The sequence below is a fragment of the Doryrhamphus excisus genome, chromosome 22, assembly GCF_030265055.1.
Source record: "Doryrhamphus excisus isolate RoL2022-K1 chromosome 22, RoL_Dexc_1.0, whole genome shotgun sequence".
NCBI classification, from domain to species: domain Eukaryota; kingdom Metazoa; phylum Chordata; class Actinopteri; order Syngnathiformes; family Syngnathidae; genus Doryrhamphus; species Doryrhamphus excisus.
In genome coordinates this window covers 9,393,216-9,416,168 of record NC_080487.1, presented here as the reverse complement: position 1 = coordinate 9,416,168, position 22,953 = coordinate 9,393,216, and the positions used below count along the sequence as shown (strand labels likewise).

Below are 22,953 nucleotides of genomic sequence, written 5' to 3'. Positions count from 1 at the left end.
TGGGTGATTACTGGAGACTCGATAATCGAGTTAATTGAACGGGGGCCCTTTGACCTTAAAATGAATTAATCAAAATGACCCACATAGCTGTGTCTCTTGCTGGATCCAGCAAACTGCAACTCTCCAAAGGCATCCGTTGGGCATTCAGAGGAGTGTTGGGCACTATCCCAGTGGTTGACAATGGCAGTGCTGAAATAGTCTCCGAGAGCCACAGAGGCATGGGTATCCCTTGTTCCCCCACACTGACACAGAGCGCCATTACTAAAAAAAATGGAGAAACAATGTCAATGGCACACCACGATGAAACACTGATGTGCTACCAACTTCACAGTACCTGAAAGAATCTTCAACAAAGGTGGAACAAATTCTTTTCTTGAAAATTTTGGGGATCCAGCTCTGTAAAACACGTTCAACACAAACAATTTATCCATTTAAATATCAACTGAATATGTAAACTGTGTATGATGGTGCAAATAAGGCCACAGTGTGTTTAGAATTTTTATGTTGACTTAAGTACATAAAAAATAGCAGTTCTTACACCGGTGAGACATGCAGGGTCTACACCGGACTGTGACTTCTAGCAAGGTGCTGCAATTGGCCCTTGTGTATGTGCAGAGATTGTGAAAGCCTGAGATGTGTGAGTGTTAAAAGCATTCTAAACTGCAAAAGTTATAAACTTTGATAATAATATAATATATAATCAATATATTATCATATTATAAATATATGATAATATTATATTAGAAACATATGATTATATAATATATTATATAATAATATAATAATGTGTCTAGAATATAATTATTATTTTGTTATTTAAGAAAACACAATAAAAACAGCGGCAGAAATGGGCCGCGTTCCAATTCGTTGTTCCAGCTAGTCCATTCAGTAAGAGAATGCCACTACAGCTGGTCTCAAGCTACATGTAACGCGGCCCTCATGATAACCTACTTTTATATCTGACAAACACGGTGACAACTTTTACCACAGTCTCTGAACACTGGACCTTCCTTCATGCATTTAGCATATTAAATGCACGCTTCGTACTATGTTTAAGACAAATGTCAGTTCAAAGTTACCGAAAACAACTTCTGGTATGTGTACATTCCCATTGTTATGTTAGCATGTCAGACTATCAGCGGCTAACTTCCGCACTTTAGTGTTCGATAGTTAGCAAACACAGAGTAGCAACACCAAGCAAGTAAACAGTATAGTGTTCAATAGAGAAAGGTTGGACAAAAGCCGGTGTCTCTTTGCATATATTTACAGCAACACTGGCCACTCTGTCATCAGGAAAAAGCCGAAAGCAACAAACTGTACTTTGTTTGATACGGAGGAATGCTTATCTATCTTGTCCATACGTGTTAACACATTCGCGCACATCCAACACTCGTCACAATGACTTAAGTATGGCGACTCTCATAATAACCTATTGCCTATTCTAAATAATTATACCTTTAATGTCTACTTTCTCACCTGGTCCTTCTCAGATTTGCTGTTTTTGTGTCCAGCGTCTGCTGCGTCTCCGGTGTCTAGCATTTTTTTCCCTCGATTCACAGAATCATGATGCCAGGAAGTACAACCAAGTCATGTTTTTGCCACCCAACCATTATCCACTTTTTCCCCTCTTCACTTTTATCACAGATTTTGTCACTCCAGTCAGCCGATTCGAGGAGAAACAAGGTGCAGAGCAAGCAGAGCACACAGGTGAGGGTGTGGTCTGGAAATAGGCGAATACCTCCTCCATAAATAGGAGTGGTCACTCACAACCACACGAAAGTCACACCTGGATTTTGGGGCAGTTATTTATTACATGACAGTGTTGATGCATCTTAGTATGTTAGCTATGTTGGGACAATACATGGTGAGGTGCAAGAAATAAGATCTTGCACAGGACTAAAAATATCACACGCTCAAGCCTGGATTATATGCAGTCAGGAAAAAAAAAGCGCAACATGCCTCATTCACTATCAACGATGCACCAGAAACACAGGTTTTGTAATTCTGTATTTGTAAAAATTTAATCAGGATTTAAATATATTATTGTAAATACAATTAAATAAGATTGTGTTTCAAAGCAGGATTACAATATTCTTGCAGGGAATAGACATCCGTAACAAGTACCAGTCAATCAGAACACACACAGACCATAATGTCATCTCCTTACAACGTCCATTTTATCTGCCATATCCCTGCGGGTCGTTGGCTTTTTTGGACTCTTCTTTTCCGCTTGTTTTGCTGATGTGGTATAAAGTGTTGGCCAGGATTTGGACCTGGCAGGTGCCCAGTTTGCATCCACGGGGTGCACGCCTGGGACGGAGGTTAACTGCCAAACTGTTGGATGAAATAATGTCAAAAAACACATTGAAACTAGAGTGCATGCTAGTCAACGACCATAATGTGTCCCACCAGACTAACTTTTGGATTTTTTTATGCATTTCAATACAGTGCCAAACAGTTGATAAACAGTCAAAAATGTAATAAGGTGGTAAAAAAAAACTCAATTCCAGTGTGACTATTGTATTTAGTTGCATATTTACAGTACAGTAGTGTGCAAACCGCAACCATTAGCCATGTTTTTAACCACAATATCCAAATCAACAGAACCTGTTGGCTAAAATTCAAGTTTTCCTTACAATTGTCTAATAACTGGAACCAACCAAACGAAATTTCATGGATTGGAGCCCATTTTCTTGCCGCTGCTAACAGCCGTATTTGTAAAAATGTCAATAAAACAACGTTCATGACTTTTACATAGTCCTGTAGTAGTAACAAGTGCACTTATGTACTCTATTACAATGATGTTTATTACCTGCGTTTGACTGCGTTCATGTCTAGATGTTTGGCTTCTGGGCGATAGGGAACAATCTTCAAGAATGGAACGTGCTGCTCCTGTGCGTCCTCTCTCCTTTGTGCCCCCGATGCCTGGACGGTGTTCCTTGCGAGTGAGGTGTCTTTGTCCAACCTGTGGTTTCCCGGAAGAATAAGGTACATATTAGAGCAGAAGTGACTCAGTTCAGTACGCAGGTGAGTGTGTAGTGACCTGGGAGTTGGTCGAAGTGGCGAGGCAGCAGTCAAAGGCACAGTCAGTAGCAAGAGAACAGCTATCTCCATACCGCAGTACCCTGTGGTAGAAGAACCTCGAGTAATGTAATTGCTTAAGAAGTATTTTCCAAAAGCTGGATTTAACTTACCACCAAGAAAATTGGAAAATCCGCCGTTGCTTTTGGAGTGAACCATCAATTCAGAGGTTTTGTTGTTGTCGCTTAGTGACTGTTAAGTCAAAGTCTGTCATGCTTTGCCACTTTGGAACTTTTATAGGTTGACAGGGTGAAGGGGTGTGTCTGGACTGTCGTCATGGTCACTCCGAGCCAACTCCCACGATCGTCATCTGTTCACATTCATGAGTTTTCATGAATAATTTATTGCATGGCTTATTGTAAACAAGCTTTTACTAACAACCAGATCATGTGATGATACTCAAAGTGACCTTGTACCTTGTTTGATGTTTACATTGATTGTAATACCCCCTTTCCTTTGCTCCAACATACACCCCTCACCCCCTCCTTTCCTTTGCTCCACATCCTCCACCATCCCTCTCCTCTCAGTCCACTTGCTGCTGAGCAATTGTTCCAGAAATCCTTCTTTCTTTTCCATCACCTGCAGGAAGCGCCGGCGCGCCCAAAATAACACTGATTCTCCTCCGGGCTTTTCTTTATCGGCCCATTTTTCCTGTGCCTTTTCCCCTTGAGTCACATATGCCGTCACCGTGTTTATTCCTGAAATGTCCTTCGCTCCCACCAATCCACACATACAATGTCTGGTGGAAAACAACCACTTGATCTTGCAACACAAAATACATCAAATATTTATACCAATTTGCTCACAGAAATAAGCATATCCCTCACATTTCATCAACCATTTTATTAGATCTTCTCAAGGGACAATACTTTAGAGCAGGGGTCTCAAACTCAATTTACCTGGGGGCCACTGGAGCTAGGGTCTGGGCGAGGCTGGGCCGCATCAGGTTTTCCAAAAAAAAAAAAAAAACAGAAAAATGAATAAACTTTGCTTTGGTTTCCGATTTTCTACAAGAAAAGCTCTGATAAAACATTCCACTGTTCTCAAATATCTTCATTTTTATTTTTCTACACAAAATAAGATAAAGAATAAAGAAAATCAATCAATCAGTAATAAATAAATATAATAATAATAAAACAGCAAATAATTAAAAATTAAGAAAGCACATATAGTTGGTGGGTAGACAAATTATTTTTTTCAGATTAAAATGAACAAAGCATTATTAGAGCCCTGTAGACATGACAAAACACGACTATAGTCACATTTATACTCTTTTATTTACAACATATTGCGCAACTGCAGGGTCTTGAGACACATGCTAACTCGCAAACTAGAGAGCTAGCGACCTAAACGGTAGCCTTCAAGTTATTTCCTTTAAACTTAAATAGCCAAAAACTTACCACTTCCACACGGATAGGGAGGATAACTATTAATGGTTATTTAACCTATTTTTTTCTGGGTACATGATACCATACAGCATCCATATCAAACTTGCGCAGGCCGCACTAACATTAAACTTTCATATCAAGGCAGGGGCCTTAAACTAGTGTCCTGCGGGCCACATTTGGCCCGCGTGCCGCGTGTTTGAGACCCCTGCTTTAGAGTCATCAATTTGGTTCACGTCTGGAGAAATACTCGGACCCTCCATCACCACCACATTCAGCTACCTCAGTAAGACACTTTTCATCTTGGAGTTGTTTGCCATGTGCCCAAGATTCCCAAAGGAGAGGATCATGTTTGTTTCACAATGTCACAGTACTACTGATGGGACTGGTTTCCATTTTATCCGATAACAGTGCCAAATTGAGACTTTTTAAAACTGTGCCTGTGCTTAACATGTGCCCAAACATGTTGGAATTCACATTTCCCCTGATCTCAGGCAAGAACTACATTTGAAACACTTCTATGCTAGGACTACGTTAAAAAGCCATAGCATTTCAGTATGTGGAATCAAACTATGGAATGGATTGAGTAAGACCCTCAAACAATGCACAACGATGAGCCAATTCAAGAAACAATACAAGCAGTTGATGTTTGCTAAATACAAGGATGAAGAGTCTTGAACCAGTCATGATGTGCTATATATATATCACTATATTGACACTTACTATGGTACCCATTATGTCATTGGATGGTCATATCACCTCGTACTTCGGTACGTGACAAAAATAAAATGAAAAACATTAAAAAAAACTTAAATTATATTAGGAAAGCAGGAAGTGAACAAATGTAACAGTTACTGATTGTAAAAGTACCAGATGGAGGGGTAGGATTTAATAAGCTTTGTTTCTTCCTACTCCTTTTGGACATGTGGAACTGTGAACTGATTATGTGATGCATTCAATTGTAATCTGATGCATGTTCAAATGAAATAAAACCATTACCATTACATTTCTCACCATGAACCGCAGCTCTGCACTTACGGCATCACTCATGCAGCCCCAGACCGTGACAGCTATCACGTTTGACTGTAAAAACAACAATAGCTGAATGTTGACTCATTTTCATCGATGGTAAATCTATTCTGCTATACAAGCTGTGCACTAACTACTCTAAACTACGATTATTGTGTCTCGAGAAGATAAAAATGCTTGAAATGTGTGTGTGGGGGGGGGGGGGTACTGTCTTCTATTGTCAATATCACCCCAATCACTGAAGGCTCAGTAAGCCTTTTACAACTATTTTTTTAAAATGTTATTTTAATTATGCAGTTTTAAACCAATGCCTTTTTTAACTACTAGATAAATCCTCTCTCAGCCCCTTTCCAGTGCGTAACTTCCGCCTGTGACTGGATTGTTTACCTCCTGTGTGTGCGACGTCTGGCAAGCCTGTGTTGTCATAGAGTCGAGCAGAGAGTCATCACCACCCACATCTCGGTGCACCCTGATGAGTTCACATGTGATGAAGGATGACATACATGCTAATTTCCTCACACACACTCACACGCTAAACCAAGGAAAAGGACTACGTGCTGAAAGAAAGCAAATCCTCTTGGCTGAGTAAACTCCTGAATGTCTTCCTTGCGTAGAAAGAAAAGTGATCAATTTTCATTTTGCTAAGTAAATGCATGCTGCAATAAGTAGCAGTTTCAGTAGCAGTTGAATTTTCCAACTCAAACATAGGACTGACTTTAGAATACATTAGCAATCCTTAGAGAGTGTTATTTTCATCATTAAATAGAAAATAGCTCACAATACGTCGTAAAATACAGGAAATTCCCTGTCGTTTCCCACTTAATACGTTTCCCTGTGAAACTTAGGTACACATGTCAAGTTTAGGTTTTGGACGACATTCCCATTGCAACACTGTTATCTGCTAAAAAAAATGGTCTGGAAAATGTATTCCTATTTTTGCTAAATAACAAATAGTGTGTGTAAAATCTACATTAAACCTTGACGAGTATGATATCATAGAGAGCTAAGTTTTGTGTTGTTTAGCTGTTTGACTGTTTTGTGTGACTGTGAATGCCTCAGGCAGGAAAATCTCCTCTGGTCATATGTTTCTATTACTGTGAAAAAAAATGGGCTATTAGCTCGAGACGCTCACGAGACAGTGAGGCAACTGTAGGTCTTTCTTTGGAGAGAATCACGACCTACAAGGGAACCCACAACAAGCTTGTCAATCCATTGGAAATTGCAGGAGGTCATGACTCAGTATAACAGTCTTTGAAAGAACGCTAAAATCATCACACAGCAACTTAACATTCAAATATTCATTCATTCATTCATTTTCTACCGCTTTTCCTCACGAGGGTCGCGGGGTGCTGGAGCCTATCCCAGCTGTCTTGGGGCGAGAGGCGGGGTACACCCTGGACTGGTCGCCAGCCAATCACAGGGCACATATAGACAAACAACCATTCACACTCACATTCATACCTACGGACAATTTGGAGTGGCCAATTAACCTAGCATGTTTTTGGAATGTGGGAGGAAACCGGAGTACCCGGAGAAAACACGGGGAGAACATGCAAACTCCACACAGAGATGGCCGAGAGTGGGGATTGAACCCTGGTCTCCTAGCTGTGAGGTCTGTGCGCTAACCACTAGACCGCCATGCCGCCCACATTCAAATATAGGTAAGAAATATACAAGTACCAATATGGTACTACATGATGGCTTCCCATCATGAATTTCTAACATGCAAAGCATTTAATTGGCTGTGCTGAATGAATCATTGCAGCACCTCAGCAACTATAGCAACTAGCCAATGAAATGTTTTGCCATATAATTACCACAAAAAAAAAAAAACGCACACATAAAGGACTGACCTCGATTTAGGCTCAACGTCCCGGTACACCTTTTAAAGAGTCCATGAGTGCACATGATAACAGAACAATGAAAAGCCGCATTACGTAACTAGTTAAGTCCAGTTGATTGACACCTTACGGGTCAGTGGTGTTCAGATGTGATTTATTATGGCCCCAGTGTTATGACACTTTGTTACAATGTCTCAATAAATTACGTGTTATCAGCAGTTATTTTGGCATCTTGATAGCCTGCATCCTATTCATCTTCAAGGTATATATTGCATTCATGGGAGTAATTGGTGGGGACGCTTCTCTTTCTTTTTCCAATTTATCCCTGATGTTGTGTACATCCTGTTGTTGTAACACTGCAGCTACCAGTTGGACACTTGAGCCTCCTGGCCCCGTTTCCTCTACCTACTGGGCACAAGAGTGAGTATCCTGCCAGGAAAAACTGTCATTCTCTGTTTTATTATCTTCTCACAGATTTTTTTTTCTTGCTTTCAGGAGCTCCCGTGACATCCATGCAAGCAAAACAGGTCAAAAGATCAGCGGCATGGCATCGGAAGTCAGGTTTACGGATCACAGATGTATAAATAACAGTATAATGGTGCGTAATGTGCTACATTGATTCTGGTATGTTTGCAAAACTACATGGACAAATGTAAACAAAACACAGAACTGTCCAAAATGTATTGATAACATAATAACATTAAGGTGGTCCTCTTTTTACGCTGTGCCTTGTTTGTACACCCAGGCATGTTGTATGTCATTGGAAAGGTAAAATTGTTGAGATTCTAATGACACACCAATCTAGGATATAATCGGAACTGCAGGCTCAGTAAACACATATGTTTGACCAATTGCAAACATAAACTTGAACGCAATTCCAATGACAATTGGCCTTTTACTAACAAGGGTCCAGTAAATGTAAATAGTTAGTCCAGGTACACATATTGTATTTTTCACATATCAATTTTAGCCTGGACGTATTAGCCACACCTTGATACCAAAATAACATTGAACTTTTAACCTTAATAGACAACCATTTAGCCACTTTTGTCATAAAGGCAAGGAACTCCTGGAGCAAAGGAAAACCTGGACTGTGCATCAGTGTTGTGCCTTTGAAGTTTATTTTTATTTTAATTTAACAAACAATCACAGTAAACTTCAAAGACAAGCTACAGTGTGAGAAAGCCACAGAGCTTTGTTTGCATCATATTAGTGACGTCGGTTCTTCAAATTCCACACCTTTGGAAGGCAATTGGAATGCCTAATTATAGAAAAACCTGTGTGAAATACTTGTTGTTTGTAGTACCTTTGTCAACATTGGAATGGCATGCAAGGCGTGGTTAGTTATTTTGAAGGCACATGTATCTGAAGAAAATATAAGCATTCATTCATTCATTTTCTACCGCTTATCCTCACGAGGGTTGCGGGGGTTCTGGAGCCTATCCCAGCTGTCTTCGGTAGGGTACACCCTGGACTGGTGGCCAGCCAATCACAGGGCACATATAGACAAACAACCATTCACACTCACATTCATACCTATTACCGACAATTTGGAGTCGCCAATTAACCTAGCATGTTTTTGGAATGTGGGAGGAAACTGGAGTACCCGGAGAAAACCCACGCACGCATGCAATAAAAAAATAAACTTAAAAGCAAGTGTGATTTATTAGTTCATCTTCTACCGCTTATCCTTATAAGGATCGCGGGGTACACCCTGGACTGGTGGCCAGCCAATCACAGGGCACATATAGACAAACAACCATTCACACTCACATTCATACCTATGGACAATTTGGAGTCGCCAATTAACCTAGCATGTTTTTGGAATGTGGGAGGAAACCGGAGTACCCGGAGAAAACCCACGCATGCACGGGGAGAACATGCAAACTCCACACAGAGATGGCCGAGGGTGGGATTGAACTCAGGTCTCCTAGCTGTGAGGTCTGCGCGCTTGCAATAAATTAATGTTTTAATAAATTAAATTGTGTTAATCTTATTTTTAATCTCCAACTTTACTCTTCCTGTATGACAGTTGGAAAACAACAGCCACACCCTGAGGTGGCCATTGGTTGGCTGACATTTATGTGTTTGGTCTTTCTCAGCAATTTTTAGGTGAGATTAAAAAAGATTAATGAGATCAATTAATTAATTGCTCCTTTTTTAATCTCTTGACAGCAGTAAATAGAAGCAATCATCAGAAATTCCAAATTTTCTGTGTGTTCAGACACCCATTCCTCAGTGTCTGTAGAATTTGTAGATTCTAACTGTTGGATGGAAACTTCAGAAGATTAGCTTAGAATCTCCACTTGAGTTTGCATGTTCTCCCCGTGTGTCCATGGGTTTTCTCCGGTTTCCTCCCACATTCCAAAAACATGCTAGGTTAATTTGCAACTCCAAATTGTCCATAGGTATGAATGTGAGTGTGAATGGTTGTTTGTCTATATGTGCCCTGTGATTGGCTACTGACCAGTGCAGGACCAGGATAAGCGGTATAGAAAATTGATTGAAGAGGGTTATAAGTAACATCTTCATGGTTATTTTAATGACGTCACAGCGATTAGGGAGATAGCTTTGATAGATGGAGACAGAGAGATAGAGCAGTGCAAGTCTGGAAAACCTAGAAGAGGTTACAGGGTCAGCACATATATATAATCTTGGAGTCCATTAGTGGATTATAAACTCTGTGGCCCCTGCATCTCTCTTGGATTAACAGGAGAGAGAGAGTGTGGAGAAGCGAAGTGGCAAGTGAACTGAGCAAAACCTGCCAGAATCCTGCTCACTGTACGCATACGTGGAACTAAGAAACACTGGAGCTGCTGCAGCACCCACTTCAAAAAGATAACAACTCAAGGTAAGATAGTTATTTAAATGTGTTTCTGTATCATGAGTGATTTATCTCACGTGTGCATTTCAAAGTCACATTTAAGTCATTTTATCTTTACATGAATCATGCCTGTGCTGTGAACGGTATACATAATCTCTCACTCACTGTGATTATTGTGCACCATTCATTTCCGTTATTGGCGGATGTGCGTGTGCAGGAAGCATGGTCGTGGATGTGGAGGGGATTATTTGGTGCATCAGGCACAGGGATGAGAATGGCGTTCACAACCAGCTGCAGGAGTTCAACAGAGAGGTAATGTAAACACACATACATCGTGCGTGTAGTGTGTATACTGACAAATACTTGTTTTTGTATTCTAACAGTATGCCCAGTGTTTCTTCTTTGACGCAGAGGACAGGGACAAAAGGAACGTAAGCATCTTTTACAGTACAGTGCGTCTGGCAGCAAATGGTTAACCACCAAGCCCCCGTAGTGTTTATTTCTTCCCTCCACTATCACACTATCCCCTTCCTCTACGTCATCCACTCACTTCCTCTACCCTTTATCAGCTCTCTTCCTTAGTCTTATTAGTAATTCTGCTGTATCAGACCACCCTGATCCTCTCTCGCTGCATGCTCAGGCAGATTGAGGTTCCATCACCCTGCCCTCGTGATAATCTTTTGAAGACTCTGAGCAGCATTCAAGTGAATCTCTTTTATGAGTGTACTGATGTTGTTTTCTTTCTCATTTTCCTGTGTCTTTTTCGCACGACTGTCTGGCTGCTCATCTGTAGCAACGGAAGCTGGAAGAGGTACAGAACTGCGGCAGTTACGCATGTCTAAACAGTCACAATACTACAGTATGGGTAGTTTGTCACTTTCCTAATACATCATTTTGTTCAATATTAAAATAATACAGAGAGTAAATCGTGTTAAAAATTGTTTTAGTTCTATCAGTATAGGTGGGGATTTGAGGAATTATGACATCATAGTGATGAATCTGGTAACATTAAAAAAATAGCTCTAATGAGGTGAGATTACCCGTACTGTCCTGTTGGTGGGTTAGCGTGAGCAAATCAAGCACGCCTTCTCTGTGACACGCTGCAAATGACCTGTTCCCCTGGGCTCATTTGTAAACAAACATGGCGTCGATCATTCATTCATTCATTTTCTACCGCTTATCCTCACAAAGGTTGTGGGGGTGCTGGAGCCTAGCCCAGCTGTCTTCGGGCGAGAGGCACGGTACACCCTAGACTGGTGGCCAGCCAATCACAGGGCACATATAGACAAACAACCATTCAAACTCACATTCATACCTATGGACAATTTGCAGTCACCAATTAACCTAGCATGTTTTTGGAATGTGGGAGGAAACCGGAGTACCCGGAGAAAACCCACGCATGCATGGGGAGAACATGCAAACTCCACACAGACATGTCTGAGGGTGGGATTGAACTCAGGTCTCCTAGCAGTGAGGTCTGTGCGCTAACCACACGACTGCCGTGCAGCCTCAACATATCTAATTTCATCCAATTAGCCACCAAAAAGGCCAGCATCACTACAATGCTCGGGATCCTTTGGCTTGTTCCTATCGCCACAGCATTTGAAAATGGCTGAATACGGCCTGTTATTGTTATTTGTATGTATTGTTAGTTTAGTATTGTAGTCCATTTAAGGCATTCAGAATAGACTGTGGTGATATGACGATAGTATTCTACACCGATCACTAGGTGTCAGTAATGGAACTGTTGTGTTTGGTGAGACACACAAGCACCAAACTTGATCACCGGAATGACAGGCTTTTTATTGCAGGTTTGAATGATCTCAGAACAGATACAATCGCAGTAACGTAGTAATAATCATCATCATAATAATAACACAGGCTACTGTTGTGGTTGTAGCCCACCGCAAACTCACTTCCTGTACAACACTGGAAAGTGTTTGTAGCATCACACACAAGTATGGGTCTTATGGCTATGAAGAGAATATAATGAATATGAAATTTCAGAAATATCACTTTTAAATCTAAAATCTGGTTTATACACCATAAAAATAACCCATAGTTGTCATGTCCTGTTTTATCAGTTCAGGAAGTATAAAGTAAGAGATGGCACCGATTCTGACTCTGATTGTGAAGGGAATGACCAAGAAGACCGGGGTCTCCTCCTCAGACAGGTCTGGACGCTCCCTCTTATTCTTGGATCTTCCTGTCATGAATTCTGTTGAAGTGTGCACTTATTTGTCTTCAGAGTCTGGCTGTGGTGCTGGTGAGGTTTATACGAACTGGAGTTCACTGTCGTCTTCTGAGAGTAGCACTCCATACCCTGAGGATACTCTCCAGAGACAAGAGGGTCCTGGGCCCTTTGGTCACCGACAGCGCCCTCCTCACTCTGGCCAAACTAGCTGGGCTGAGCACGAGTGACGCAATCGATGACCCCAGCGACGCTGACTCCAGTTTCTATGACAACATCATCTGTTCCCTCGCCAAGGTCAAAGCACCAAAGTGTTGCGGCGATGGCAGCGACACCGAAGTCAACGACCAGAATGAAGAGTGCTGTGCATTTGAGGATGATGCCAAGAATGAAGACAGTGCCACCAACTGCAGCGACCTGGACAGCATCAGCTGGCCTGGAAGCCACAGGCCCAGCATTAATGAAACGCACAGAGGCAGCATCCATCACAAGGAACTACAGCGAGGGAGGAAGGACCGGCGTGAGAGCAAGATGGACGGCGACGATGAAGAGGATGGGGCGTCAGGAGAGGAGATGCAGAAGAAAGAGGCCTTGAAGGTGTTGTGTAATGTGGTCTATAACAGCACCTGGGCACAGGAGAGATTCAGTGTACTCAGGTGGGAATTTTGTATTCATCGCTGTTAATTAGGGGTGTCACAAGATCTCCATCCATCCATTTTCCTCCACTTATCCGGGTCCGGGTCGCGGGGGCAGCAGTCTTAGTAGGGAAGCCCAGACTCTCCGGCCCCCGGCCACCTACTCCAGCTCCACCGGGAGGACACCAAGGCGTTCCCAGGCCAGCTGTGAGACATAATCCCTCCAGCGTGTCCTAGGTCTGCCCCGGGGCCTTTTCCCGGCTGGGCATGCCCGGAACACCTCACCAGGGAGGCGTCCGGGAGGCATCCGGATTAGATGCCCGAGCCACCTCAACTGACTCCTCTCGATATGAAGGAGAAGCGGCTCTACTCTGAGCCCCTCCCGGATGACTGAGCTCCTCACCCTATCTCTTAGGGTGAGTCCAGCTACCCTACGGAGGAAACTCATTTCAGCCGCCTGTATCCGCAATCTAATTCTTTCGGTCATGACCCAAAGCTCATGACCATAGGTGAGGGTGGGAACATAGATCGACCGGTAAATTGAGAGCTCAACTCTCTTTTTACCACGACGGTCCGGTACAGCGACCGCATTGCTGCCGAGGCAGCACCGATCCGTCTGTCGACCTCACGCTCCCACTTTCCCTCACTGTCACTCAGTACCTCCAAATCAGAGGCCATGGTTCTCAGTCGGAAAAGGGTGGAGTGCTCCCTCCGGGTTGGGAATGGGGTCCTGCCCCAGGTGGAGGAGTTTAAGTATCTCGGGGTCTTGTTCACAAGATCTCCCAACATTAAAACGGGGGTGGAGTCTGTATGTATTAAGTGATGTTCTCCGTTTGGTTTATCGTTGCCAGCATAGGTAGTGTACATATTACGCACTGATTCTCAACATTTTTACAGATTTTGGAACCTATAAGGCGCACCGGAGGCGCTCCCTTTTGTTAGTCATACTGTGTCTTTGTCTCGGTGGGTGGAGGCAGGGCAGGTGGCATACACACAGTGCAGAACTAGTAGAAATTAAATCAGTAGATTTCAATATATTGGGGGCTGTACGGTGGACGAGTGGTTAGCACACAGGCCTCACAGCTAGGAGACCTGAGTTCAATTCCACCCTCGGCCATCTCTGTGTGGAGTTTGCATGTTCTCCCCGTGCATGCGTGGGTTTTCTCCGGGTACTCCGGTTTCCTCCCACATTCCAAAAACATGCTAGGTTAATTGGCGACTCCAAATTGTCCATAGGTATGAATGTGAGTGTGAATGGTTGTTTGTCTATATGTGCCCTGTGATTGGCTGGCTTGCGACCAGTCCAGGGTGTACCCCGCCTCTCGCCCGAAGACAGCTGGGATAGGCTCCAGCACCCCGCGACCCTCGTGAGGAGAAGCGGTAGAAAATGAATGAATTAATACTCCCACATCTAAACTGGTGGACATGTGGTTAGCGCGCAGGCCACACAGCTAAGAGACCAGAGTTTGATTCCATCCTCGGCCATCTCTGCGTGGAGTTTGCATGTTCTCCTTGTGAATGCGTGGGTTTTCTCCGGGTACTCCGGTTTCCTCCCACATTCCAAAAACATGCTAGGTTAATTGGCAACTCCAAATTGTCCATAGGTATGAATGTGAGTGTGAATGGTTGTTTGTCTATATGTGCCCTGTGATTGGCTGGTGACCAGTCCAGGGTGTACCCCCCGGGGTTCGCGTGGACCCCGCCTCTCGCCCGAGGACAGCCAGGATAGGCTCCAGCATGCCCACGACCCTTGTGAGGATAAGCGGTAGAAAATGAATGAATGAGTTTGTCATGGTACTTCAAAGTAATGTTAAAATCTCATCTCGTCTTGTTTTTGTACGGCCAGTTCGATCTCATGACACCCCTACTATTTATATTCATATGTTGACCATACTGTTTAACACAGTTTGTTATCTTATTTTGGTCAGGCTGATATGTGGCCTGAAAGAGCGCATCTCCTCCAGTATCAGTTGCCCGTCTTCCTCTAGTGTTCATTTCTACGAATTACGACTCACCTTCCTCATCACTGCACTGCGACCTGAACTCAGCACTCAGCTTCAGCAGGTGACTTTCCAGTTGTACAACAGTGATAGAGACCCTGGAGTTAAGTTTTGATATAGGATACAGTGAGTTTTGTCTGAATTTGCCTCTTCCAGGAGGGAGGTGTCTCCATCCTCTCAGCTGCCCTGGAGAGCTACCTGGACGTGCAATGGAAGGAGCAGTACGAGTGTGTACAGGACCCATCGGCGCCACCCATTTCTCTGGAGACCTCTCAGCGCATCATTGAGATCCTCAAAATCCTCTTCAACGTCACGCACAGAACCCACAGGCAGACCCCGAGTGAGGTGAGCACCAGTGTGAACTGAATTCCTGCTCGCTTCCTTTCACTATAGTACACCTTGTATGTTGGTTCACTCCCCAGGCTGATGCGGCTCTATACCGCCATCTAGTGGCAATCCTGCATCTCTGCATGACGCGGAAGTGCTTGTTGCTGGAGGACACTGATGAACTGCAAGGGTAACCATTTCATCTCTCATTAAATTCAATATACAGAACATGACTAAAATAACGATGCCGTCACTCCTTCATTCATTTATTTTAAAATCTGTTTTTTATTATTTTCTTATTATATTATTATCTTTTTATCTTGCAGTCACACAGTCAACCTGTTGTCGGCGCTGCCTCTGCAGTGTCTGGATGTTCTTCTGATGGTGCCACTGGAGCTCGACTCAGAGCAGTACCAGGGAGTCAATATGGACTTTGTCCACACCCTGCTGATGTTCATGGAGCGACGCCTGGAAGCAGTAAGAGAGATTTGACAATCTTATACACTACTAGTGGGAATGGTGAGCAAGTCCTCTAGGACGGGGGTATACTTTTTCCACTAAGGGCAGCATACAAATAAATGGCGCCACTTTTTGTGCATTGAAGATTCTAAAACCAATCCAATGTACAGTAAGTCAGTATATGCAATGTTATCTACACAAAACATCCACAGCTTAGCTTTGTGTTCTTGCTGTATGGGAATATTTTCATTCATTATTTCCTGAATAGCTTAATGGGCTTTGCATTATTTCTGGCTGTAAACATTAGTTTACTGCATACGCTGTAAGTCAATTACTGTACCTGCAAGTACAAGCCACATATTTCGAACCAAACTGTGATGGTAATTGGTGTGAAAAACTTGAGAACCATTGCTCTTGGGGTGCCCGTCACGGCGGTCGAGTGGTTAGCGTGCAGACCTCACAGCTAGGAGACTAGGGTTCAATTCCATCCTCGGCCATCTCTGTGTGGAGTTTGCATGTTCTCCCCGTGCATGCATGGGTTTTCTCTGGGTACTCCGGTTTCCTCCCACATTCCAAAAACATGCTAGGTTAATTGGCGACTCCAAATTGTCCATAGGTGAATGTGAATGGTTGTTTGTCTATATGTGCCCTGTGATTGGCTGGCGACTAGTCCAGGGTGTACCCCACCTCTCGCCCGAAGACAGCTGGGATAGGCTCCAGCACCCCCGCGACCCTCTTGAGGAAAAGCGGTAGAAAATGAATGAATGTTCTTGGGGTCATATGTGCATAACAAAATGGGACTACCAGTATAGATATCATCACGATGCAACAATAACATAGTTATTGCTTTTGTTGTGCTTCCCAGGGAGATAAAGTCAAAGAGAAACTGACTCCAGTCCTCAATCTACTGACAGAAAGCTGCCGGGCCCATAAAGAAACACGCCATTACATCAGGAAATATGTAATAATATTGTTCATTTGTATATATTGGTTTTACACTGTATTTGTGCTGGTCCATAATCATGTGTCCATTTTATGAACAACAGATCCTGCCTCCTCTGAGAGATGTTTCCCAGAGGCCGGAGGAAGGCTGCACTTTGAAGAGTCGCCTGATCCGTCTCATGACTCACCTGGACACGGACCTCAAACACTGCGCCGCTGACCTCATTTTTGTGCTCTGCAAGGAAAATGGTAAAACTAAACACCTATAATTGTATATAAATAACAACAAACCTCCCCTCCTTTTCTCTGCTTAGTGAGGCGTTTCGTCAAGTACACAGGCTACGGCAACGCAGCAGGCCTCCTCGCCACCAGAGGCCTGCTGGGTGGCCCGGCGTCCAGCGCCTTCAGCAGCAACGCCTTGTACTCCAGCGACTCAGATTCAGACACCGAGGAGTACCGCCAAGTTAAAGATCGCATCAACCCGGTGACAGGGAGAGTGGAAAGGGAGCAGGCAGACCACATGGAGGGGATGACAGAGGAGGAGAAGGAGGAGGAGGCGAAGAGGCTCATTAGGCTTTTCAACAAGCTGTCCAGGTGTGTTGAAATCAACATAATCAGGCAAGTCCATCAGCATCGTAACTACGTTAACGTTTACCGCAGGGATAACATCATTCAGCCAATGGGAGTGGACGCAGATGGGAAGCTGGTCCCGATGGCAGGACTGAGGGAGAACAGCCTCACAGAAGAGTCGGCATCAGACACAGATGAAGTAGAGAAGGACTCAAATCAGTGAAGTCCATTCTATCTATTTCTTTCTTTGCTACTTTAAATGCTCGGATATTTGTCATAAGTGGTGGAGACACGAGTTTTTAACTGTTTTATTTTATTTTATTTGGCCCCCCAGGATATTCATTCATTCATTCATTTTCTACCGCTTTTCCTCACGAGGGTCGCGGGGGTGCTGGAGCCTATCCCAGCTGTCTTTGGGCGAGAGGCGGGGTACACCCTGGACTGGTGGCCAGCCAATCACAGGGCACATATAGACAAACAACCATTCACACTCACATTCATACCTATGGACAATTTGGAGTCGCCAATTAACCTAGCATGTTTTTGGAATGTGGGAGGAAACCGGAGTACCCGGAGAAAACCCTCGCATGCACGGGGAGAACATGCAAACTCCACACAGAGATGGCCGAGGGTGGAATTGAACCCTGGTCTCCTAGCTGTGAGGTCTGCGCGGTATAGCCTTCACTCCTCTGATTTAACTGTCTTCATTCATCATCCAATTAAGTGTGAAATGTGATTATGATTAAACACATGATGAACAGAATGAGTGTCGATCTTGTAATTGGCATTGCGCATAAATCTTACTTTAAGTACGTAATTCCAGAGGCACAAGAGGAAAACATGAGGTTTGTGCAAGTCCTATGCAAATGATTCATTGTAAACGTTGGTGACTTTGGCAATAGAAAAGAAAAGGGCAACGTCAGCCTATGACCATCTCTTCCAGCGACAACTGCAGTTCCACAGACTGCAGGGAGGAAGCGCCGCCCTCAACTGCCAGGTTCTTCAAGATCTCCAGCGACGTGATAACCACCTGAAGATGGAGGTAGAGGAATATGAATTACATCAGCGTCAGGCTGCACACCCACACAAAAACCCGCTTACAGTTAGTCCAGAACTCTGCGGCACGGCTTTTAACAGGAACCAAAAAATTCTGGCCTCCCTGCATTGGTTGCCTGTTCGCTTTAGGATTGATTTTTAAGATTTTATTGTTTGTTTTTAAGGCGTTGAATGGGCTGGCCCCCAAATACATCTCGGACCTCATCCAAATTTACTCTCCAGCGCGGTCACTGAGGTCCGAGGGCCAGCTCCAACTTGTGGTGCCCAAGACGAGACTTAAGACCAGGGGGGACTGAGCCTTTTCTGTGGTTGGCCCCAAGCTATGGAACTCTCTCCCCTCCCAAGTAAAAAACTCTTTAAGTCTCGTCTTAAAACCCACTTTTATTCTCTGGCTTTTAACTCGGAGTGACTAGTACGGTCCTGTGTCTTTTAGTTCTTTTTTTTTTTTTTAATTGGTTTTACTTTTGATACTTTTATTGCTTTGCTTCTTGTTTTTAATATTTTAATATCTATTTTATTTCTTATTTGATCTTTTAGTTTTGATTAAATTCAATTTGTACCCATATTTATTGTATTTTATTTTTACTTTTTATTTTACTAGTCTGTGCAGCACTTTGGAAACTCTGTTTATAAAATGTGCTATATGTGCACATATAAATAAAGTGGATTGGATAGTTTACCAATTTCCATGAAACTTGGAGTAGTGGGCATGAGTCAAGGAGAATCCATTCCAATAAGAAGTGGGAATTAAGTACTTTTTACTGTAATGTCTAAATTCAGACATTTGCATGGGGCGAGCATTGAATTCATATTTATGGTCAGAAAATGAACAGCCTAGTTCACATTAATGCATGTTTACTTTATTTTTGTCTAACTCTTTTCTTTGTCTATTTTTTTGTTTTTCCTTTTGAAGAAGGTTGGTATAAATCGATTGGTGCATGTATTTTTTTTCTATTTTTTGCATGTATTTCACTGTCTAATAAAAGCTTTACACTGGACTAAGGAGCAGAAAAAAAGACCGCAACATGTTATCGTCAGTGCACGTGTTAATGCATGATCAAAGCATGTAAATACGTGTGTCCCAATGACATCTGTTGTTAGCTAGCTCATATTAAGTAATTTCTCGTGTTATAATGCACAGAAAAAGGAAAGAAATGGGGAAAATAACGATAAGTAATTATTTGATTACACTCATTTGCCCAACATTGATTTTAAATCATGTTAAGTTTGACCTCACCTCCACCATGATGAGTTTCTTGTTCCAAGGTCTGTTGTCTGGATCAGGCCACTTCTCACCCAAGCAGAGGAAAAGAGAGCAGGGCCCACACGATTTGCCTCCAATAAAGTCCAGAATTCCTGGAGGAGTTTACACAATGATTCCAGCCATCAGGGCAAGTAAACACACCACTGAGTCAAATCCTACCTTGGATAAAGTCCTTGAACTGGTAAAGTGGTTGTCGCTGCAGCTTGGAGATCTCTTGTTTCTGACCGCTTTGGTCGAACTGAGAGAAACTCCAAAACGCTTTGATTTCACCTCGCCGTTGGCCGTAAATTATGTCACCTGACACGCCCAAATCCAAGCCTTCGCCCAGCTTGTCAAGGATGCACTGGGTCAGCTTGGCCTGGGTTTGATCTCTAATGGTGGTGGGACTGGGCAGGGAGACCAAAGACAGGCCTGACTCCTTGTCCATCATGGGCTCCGTCATCTGGGGCCTAAAAGTAAAGATGATGTATTTACCGCTGCAATTATCTGCAGTCTCCTACGTATAGCACCGGGTGTTTGGTCTACGAAAACAAGTAACCGCCTGGATCTCTAATTAGCTCTGGGTCAAAAAACACATGCATCAGCTATGGCTGTAGGCGACCTCCTTATCATTCAGCTGCTTTATCTACGTCGACATGTAAATTAAAATGTTTCTCAGTGTCACACATCAAAGCTATTCATGCTGGCTAAGAAAGGTGCCTCTTAGTGCAATTACAACATTGGTTCTGTTTATTATATTTATGTTAATTATCTAAATTAAAAAAAAGAGTCTTGAACCAGTCATGATGTGCTATATATATATATCACTATATTGACACTTACTATGGTACCCATTATGGGTATGATGCTCATATCACCTCCTACTTCGGTACAGGACAAAATTAAAATATATTAAAAAAAATTAAAACAGTACTTCAGTACGAGGTGCATTATTTAAAAAAATAAACAAAAACCTTAAACTGTATTATGGAAAGCAGGAAGTGAACAAATGTAACAGTTACTGATTGTAAAAGTACCAGATGGAGGGGTAGGATTTAATAAGCTTTGCTTCTTCCTACTCCTTTTGGACATGTGGAACTGTGAACTGATTATGGGATGCATTCAATTGTAATCTGATGCATGTTCAAATGAAATAAAACCATAACCATTACCATAAATGAAGCATTTTCAATCATAAAAATGGCTAAATGAATTAAACTCCAAATTCAAGGCAGAGAACCGTTGTAAATTTGAATGTAGTATTCTACATTGGCCACTAGGTGTCACTAGATGTCCGGTGAGACAAGCACTAGAAGTGGTCACCATTTATGTTATCTTATTTATGTCTAACATGTCTCATTTTAACTGATAATATCTACTATGGGCTGCACGGCGGACAAGTGGTTAGCGCACAGACCTCACAGCGAGGAGACCTGAGTTCAATCCCACCTTCAGCCATCTCTGTGTGGAGTTTGCATGTTCTCCCCGTGCATGTGTGGGTTTTCTCCGGGTACTCCGGTTTCCTCCCACATTCCAAAAACATGCTAGGTTAATTGGCGACTCCAAATTGTCCATAGGTATGAATGTGAGTGTGAATGGTTGTTTGTCTATATGTGCCCTGTGATTGGCTAGCCACCAGTCCAGGGTGTACCTGGATAGGTGGGATAGGCTCCAGCACACCCCGCAACACTCGTGAGGATAAGCGGTAGAATTTGAATGAATGAATGAATGAATGAATATCTACTACATTGGGTAATACAAATGTAAAGGTGACTATGTGGCTGCTATGTCATGTCTAGAGGGCTCTAATGTTAAAAACTGTATTTAGAACATCGTAAACAGGTTTTGTATAACATTCATTCATTCATTTTCTACCACTTATCCTCACGAGAGTAGCGGGGGTGCTGGAGCCTATCCCAGCTGTCTTCAGGCAAGAGGCGGGGTACACCCTGGACTGGTGGCCAGCCAGCCAATCACAGGGCACATATAGACAAACAACCATTCACACTCACATTCATACCTATGGACAATTTGGAGTCGCCAATTAACCTAGCATGTTTTTGGAATGTGGGAGGAAACCGGGAGTACCCGGAGAAAACCCACGCATGCACGGGGAGAACATGCAAACTCCACACAGAGATGGCCAAGGGTGGAATTGAACCCTGGTCTCCTAGCTGTGAGGTCTGCGCGCTAACCACTCGCCCGCCGTGCAGCCCGACAACTGTTTAATGAATTCAAATTTGCTTCTCTGCAGCTTATCACCATCTCCAAATGAATGCTCCATCCTCTTTGCCGTTTATAGGTACATGAAATGAATGATTGTATATTCCTACTTCCTGTCTGTGTAACACACAGACGTGGTTCTCTCCAGTGGGATTTTGTATGAAAAGTCCTGGATTGTTTAATCTCAAAGTGCCTCCTATACTGGGAGCTTTACCTGTAAACTAAGCGGAATCCAGCTTCATTGTCAACCAGCTGCTCAGACACCTTCTCCCCTCTGTAGTACACAGATATCCTGAATTGTGTCTCTGTGTACGCAAGAGAGAAGGTATTAGAATCAGACTTACAAGCACACTTTCAATACCAACTTACTGAAATGATTTCCCTCCTTGGTCTTGTTCACAGTGTCTAGAAATTGCACCGCATATTGGCCCCCGTACGCCCCTCCCATGGCTCCCGCCATTGGATGCGCCGGTTGCTCGGGCAACCTGGCTTCGCCGACGGCACCCTCCAAAGCTACTGGATACGGCTGTTGCCCTGGCAACGCCTGCCCGCCAATCACATGCTGATGCTGGAGCTCCTGTTGCTCGGGAGGAAGCTCAAAGGCTGCAGTGTCCTCTGTGTGTGTGTGTGTGTGTGTGTGTGTGTGTGTGTGTGTGTGTGTGTGTGTGGTGGGGTGCGGGGAAAGTTGTTAGGAATTGAACAACTCGTTCAACTGTGTTCTGTGTTCTGGATGGAATGATGCTGATACCTGTTTCAGGCCCAATGTTCATCTCCTGTAGACACCGCTGTAGAATATCTTCTTTCGGGTTGGATTCTGGAGGCATTTTAGGTCATTACTGTAGAAGCAATCATCTGCCAGTACCTCGTGTTGTATCGGTACTCACCTTCTGCACAATAGAGATTCTCCAGAAATGGGACGACGTGGATCTAAGGCAGGCAGACACAGCATTTGTATCGGAATTAGCGTCTCTCCGTGATAGAAGTAGACACAACACGGCCACTTACTTCATTTAAGGGAGGACTCTCATACAAATCAGGCTCGTGTTGGCTCAGGAGTCCAGCAGAGTCTGATGGAGTATACAAGATAAAAGAACTGTAAAAAGTACCGTATATACAGTACATGCAGTAATTATTTATTTCTACATGT

At 43.3% G+C, this 22,953-nt stretch overlaps 3 protein-coding genes across 6 annotated transcripts in view; 1 reads left to right on the top strand and 2 right to left on the bottom strand.

Moving 5' to 3' along the window:
- Nucleotides 1–1,727, bottom strand: part of LOC131110057 (transient receptor potential cation channel subfamily M member 4-like) — an 18,748-nt gene extending 17,021 nt beyond the window's left edge. The window contains exons 1-3 of the mRNA XM_058062733.1: nt 1,477–1,727; nt 335–396; nt 84–261 (exon numbers count right to left, since the gene is read on the bottom strand). Coding sequence (XP_057918716.1) covers nt 84–261; nt 335–396; nt 1,477–1,539 — 303 coding nt within the window. The 5' untranslated portion in view covers nt 1,540–1,727. The remainder of the gene's footprint in view (nt 1–83; nt 262–334; nt 397–1,476) is intronic.
- Nucleotides 928–20,813, top strand: si:dkey-94f20.4 (synembryn-A). 3 transcript variants are annotated; one of them, XM_058062736.1, is made up of 19 exons: nt 928–1,094; nt 1,645–1,707; nt 2,839–2,988; nt 7,699–7,756; nt 7,832–7,934; nt 10,050–10,187; nt 10,378–10,472; nt 10,544–10,591; nt 10,954–10,971; nt 12,245–12,334; nt 12,409–13,007; nt 14,915–15,050; nt 15,143–15,331; nt 15,409–15,503; nt 15,640–15,790; nt 16,638–16,733; nt 16,819–16,963; nt 17,029–17,308; nt 17,375–20,809. In XM_058062736.1, the coding sequence occupies exons 7-19, from the start codon at nt 10,383–10,385 to the stop codon at nt 17,505–17,507; spliced, it is 2,070 nt and encodes a 689-aa protein (XP_057918719.1). In that variant the 5' UTR covers nt 928–1,094; nt 1,645–1,707; nt 2,839–2,988; nt 7,699–7,756; nt 7,832–7,934; nt 10,050–10,187; nt 10,378–10,382; the 3' UTR covers nt 17,508–20,809. The 3 variants fall into 3 exon arrangements, with proteins under 3 accessions (XP_057918719.1, XP_057918717.1, XP_057918718.1); XM_058062734.1 differs by having other exon boundaries at nt 17,029–20,813; XM_058062735.1 differs by lacking the exon at nt 928–1,094 and having other exon boundaries at nt 1,519–1,707; nt 17,029–20,813.
- irf3 (interferon regulatory factor 3) overlaps nt 17,579–22,953 on the bottom strand; it is a 7,098-nt gene continuing 1,723 nt past the window's right edge. Inside the window, exons 4-11 of one of the 2 annotated variants that reach the window (XM_058062737.1) lie at nt 22,812–22,873; nt 22,691–22,733; nt 22,555–22,620; nt 22,176–22,421; nt 22,021–22,111; nt 19,764–20,053; nt 19,578–19,696; nt 17,579–18,314 (exon numbers count right to left, since the gene is read on the bottom strand). In XM_058062737.1, the coding sequence (XP_057918720.1) occupies nt 18,204–18,314; nt 19,578–19,696; nt 19,764–20,053; nt 22,021–22,111; nt 22,176–22,421; nt 22,555–22,620; nt 22,691–22,733; nt 22,812–22,873 (1,028 nt within the window). In that variant the 3' untranslated portion in view covers nt 17,579–18,203. The remainder of the gene's footprint in view (nt 18,315–19,577; nt 19,697–19,763; nt 20,054–22,020; nt 22,112–22,175; nt 22,422–22,554; nt 22,621–22,690; nt 22,734–22,811; nt 22,874–22,953) is intronic. The other variant, XM_058062738.1, reaches the window with a different exon arrangement.

Bases quoted from the DNA above. Each gene is read 5' to 3' on its own strand.
- si:dkey-94f20.4 (XM_058062734.1), top strand. From the start codon at position 10,383: ATGGTCGTGGATGTGGAGGGGATTATTTGGTGCATCAGGCACAGGGAT. The intron at 15,504-15,639 runs GTAACCATTTCA...TTTATCTTGCAG, and splicing joins GACACTGATGAACTGCAAGG to TCACACAGTCAACCTGTTGT. The intron at 15,791-16,637 runs GTAAGAGAGATT...TGTGCTTCCCAG, and splicing joins TGGAGCGACGCCTGGAAGCA to GGAGATAAAGTCAAAGAGAA.